This window comes from Cyprinodon variegatus, unplaced genomic scaffold (assembly GCF_000732505.1).
Source record: "Cyprinodon variegatus isolate N-32 unplaced genomic scaffold, C_variegatus-1.0 Scaffold383, whole genome shotgun sequence".
NCBI classification, from domain to species: Eukaryota; Metazoa; Chordata; class Actinopteri; order Cyprinodontiformes; family Cyprinodontidae; genus Cyprinodon; species Cyprinodon variegatus.
In genome coordinates, this window is record NW_015150836.1 from 121,969 (window position 1) to 125,547 (window position 3,579).

The following is a 3,579-nucleotide window of genomic DNA, read 5'->3' on the forward strand; positions in this document are numbered from 1 at the left end:
ATTGAGCTTTTAATTCATATAGTGGCATCAGGCCTGTTTTTTTAAAGGTTACTTTATACTTTTATACTTTAAGTAGTTTTTGGAGCAAATACTTTTTCACTTTTACTTGAGTAAAGAGGTCAAGTTGATACTTCAACTTTTACCAGAGTGTTTTTAAACTGCAGTATCTATACTTCTACTTAAGAAACAAATGTGTGTACTTTTGACACCATTGCATTTAAAGCAGAAAAATAATCTGAAAGTGGTTCAAATATTCAGACGAAGCACCTGGATGGGATTAGGAGGCGGCGGTGGGAGGCTGGCCACTTTAGCCGAGCGCTCCTTTTCTATCTGCAGCGCGTTCCTCCTGGCATTGATGGATCTAACGATAAAGGAGAGCCGTTAAAACAGAGTTACTTCTAAACTCCACACCTATAAAAAAAAATAATCATATATTCCTTACTGTTGTTGTCTCTGCTGCTCTTTAATCTTATGGAATTTGAGCTCCTTCAGAGCTTCCCGGTACCGCTCCTCTGCTTTGGCATGGTTCTCCTCCGCCTGCCGAGCAACAGCCGCAGGATCAGGCTCCTGAAACAATGATAGAAAACGACGTTCATTTAAAAAACATTGCTACGTTTCACCCTGCAGAGCCTCATCTAACGGCCATCGCTCACATTTTCTTTGGCACTCCTGTGGCTCTGACCCAGAAGCTTGAGGCTCTCTTCATACAAGCTCTGCAGCGTTTGGAGCTTCTCCCTCTGCCTTCTCTCCCAGTCCTCCCTCAGCTGCTCCTCCAGTTGCCGTAGCTCATGCTGCCGCCTTTGCTCCACCTCCCGGCGGATCTGCAGCGCGATTTGCCTCTGCTGCTCCCGCACCTGCGTGGAAACACAAAAATCTCAGCTCTGTAACAAGTTCTGAATGAAGCAAACCAACTTAAGCAAACTGAGGAAGTTTGAGAGCCCAATAAATCATAAAACACTAATACAGGATTAATCCTAAACCTTTAAAGGTTATCATTTATATTTTAATTGGAATTTGAGAGTTTTTATTTCCTCAAACTCATAAATTAGACCGCCTTATTTGCTGCCACTTATTTTCAACAACTGTGAGGGAAATGGCTGTTCCAAACTGGAACCAATAGGTTCTATAAATCTTTATACAACATATTTATGTTTTCTCCTTCTTAAAGAAGTCCCAAGGCTGCAGGAATAAAGATAGAAGCTCCTGCTTTTGTCTTGGAGAGAGAATATCTTCATCTACTTCACTTTATGAAAAGGTGACTGGGATCTCCTGAGCTATACCTTCAACAAAAATACAAACTAATCCTCGCTTAATGAATTTATACAAACACTATGACTTCCTTTTGTTTACCCAATAGAAAGTATGCTCATCCCTGTGTGATCCAGAGCCTGCTGCTCTTATTGGGTTTGTTTGCCTTATTATTTAAATGGAGCTGTTCCTTCCTACTGTCACCTTATGCTTGTTCAGGATTAGGGAAGGTGATAACTTTATGCATTGAGTGGATTTGTTTAATCAGCCAATTGTTTCCAGCTGTGCTCATTTTAATACTTAGTTTGTCTGAGATAACTGTGTTACAACTAAAATGTTAGTTGACTGTAACAAATTAGACCAATCAGAGAAAGGGAACATTTCCACTCATAGATTCTACTTTTTTTTTTATTTTCTATAAAATCCAAATGATTGCCTTCCTTTAAGAGGCAATAGATCAGAAGAGCGTTAATGAACTTCTCAGAACCAGTCCATTACCTGTTGTATTCGGAGTTTTCTCCTCCTTTCAAGTTCCTCTCGGATTATACGAGCCTCTTCGTTTGGACTCAGTCTCAATCTCGACACTTTCCGCTTCATTTCCCCCAGATGTGCTAACGGACATTTTTTTCCAAAACCGACACTGACTGTTAACAGGGCTAATTCGTTTTAGGAGAAGATAAGACTGTCTTTCTTTTGGGCCGACTCAACCATTCCGACCCGCTCGGTCCGTTAAAATGTGAAATAAAAGCTTAGTCATACTAAAAAAGAACAGAAAGAAACAGCAGAATGCTCCATTGTTGGGAATATCATCGATAAAACGCCTTCTCGTGAAACAAACACGACCGTTTTTTGTTTCTACGTCATATCCGGGTGGTTTAAATTGACCGCCGTACCACCGCCATTTGGTTCCTACTTGCTAAAACTTTCACATGTAGATGGATATTGTTATTTTTATTTTCATTAAAATAATAACAGCCTGATATGACATATAGATTTTGAAACACAAATAAAGTCGGCCTCCAGTATCGAAAGCGGGCTTTTATTTTAGTTGTGAAAAACGCCAGGGGGTCTGTAATGCTGTGACACCGGGTCCGCATTATTTTTCTTTCACCGGCAGAAAAGTTGGCCACTGTCTGCAACTCAATTAAAAAGAACAGACTTCTAACGGGTTTCTGCATGGCCATTAATGGGCGTTTATAGCATAAACATTTCAGGTATTCTTTCGTGAACACAACTTCTAATGTTTAGGTCGGGTCCTATAATAGAGTGGTTGTCTTTAGGCGGATATTTTGGCGGTTTTCCTCCCGCGCAGAGACGACGACCTACTACCCTGGCGGTGAAATGGTGCAGACCCTGTAGTTCCTGCGTTCTTGGCAAAGAATGAGCCAGAGACAATGCTCAAAATCTGACATATTTTAGCGTTAATCCACATATATTCTGGTCTATTCTTATCAACAGGTAAGCTTTATTCAAATAAAACGTCTATGACGTGGTTATATTTGTATTTGTGAGTTCTGGCATTTAGTATTTTATTACGATGTATTAGCGAACAGCTAAAATGAGCTAATGTTGCTATATCAATGCAGGAAGACAATGAAAGGAGAGAGTTCGAGTGTTTGTATTGAGTTTTAATGAAAGTAATTGCTTTAAATAGAATATATATTCTTTAACAGGTTTCTTTTTTCACTTTGTCTGAATTAGTAGATTAGATCATAGGCTGTACATTTTATGCGTTATTTCTTCCAAATAGTTTTAAAATTGCATGACTGGAAACGTTTTTTTTAAATGTACCTCTTATTGTTTATGCGTTTCCGTTGTGTTGAGACAGAGTATTGATCAAAGTTCAGAAAATAACTGATATATTTGATATCAAACCTAAAAAATCGGGTTTTCAGAGAATGGCATTGATCTTTAGAACTTGGTGGGGTAAAAAAAAAAAAAAACTTTGGAAATTTTCACAACTAAACTTTATTTATAGAGCCATTTGAAACAACATGCTGCCACTAGTGATGGTTAATGAGGCATTTTGAAGCGTTTCATTGCCAAATTGTTTTGATGCTGCGTGTTCCTGTCTCATTGAATACTGCCACCTGCTGGACATTTAAAGACACTACAGGCAGCTTATTTCACAGACTAAACTGAATTGATTAGATGACCTAGTACAGGGGTCTGCAACCTGCGGCTCCGGAGCCACATATGGCTCTTTGGACCCTCTCCACCGGCTCTTAATACTGGCTAAAATGTATATAAAGAGCTAAATAATTTACTATAATATATACCGGTATCAATAGCTTTAGCGTTTTTTATAAGATGGAAGAGAATGGGTTTAAA

The 3,579-nt window shown here is 38.9% G+C and overlaps 2 protein-coding genes across 2 annotated transcripts in view; one reads left to right on the plus strand and one right to left on the minus strand.

Annotated features, from left to right (window-relative positions):
* The window catches only part of cep295 (centrosomal protein 295kDa), a 19,443-nt gene extending 17,328 nt beyond the window's left edge, over window positions 1-2,115 (minus strand). Inside the window, exons 1-4 of the mRNA XM_015386999.1 lie at window positions 1,747-2,115; window positions 654-854; window positions 443-567; window positions 268-361 (exon numbers count right to left, since the gene is read on the minus strand). Of these exons, the coding sequence (XP_015242485.1) occupies window positions 268-361; window positions 443-567; window positions 654-854; window positions 1,747-1,845 (519 nt within the window). The 5' untranslated portion in view covers window positions 1,846-2,115. The remainder of the gene's footprint in view (window positions 1-267; window positions 362-442; window positions 568-653; window positions 855-1,746) is intronic.
* Window positions 2,116-3,568: 1,453 nt separating this feature from the next.
* Window positions 3,569-3,579, plus strand: part of LOC107092497 (mediator of RNA polymerase II transcription subunit 17-like) — a 5,270-nt gene continuing 5,259 nt past the window's right edge. Inside the window, exon 1 of the mRNA XM_015387000.1 lies at window positions 3,569-3,572. Within this exon, the coding sequence (XP_015242486.1) occupies window positions 3,569-3,572 (4 nt within the window). The remainder of the gene's footprint in view (window positions 3,573-3,579) is intronic.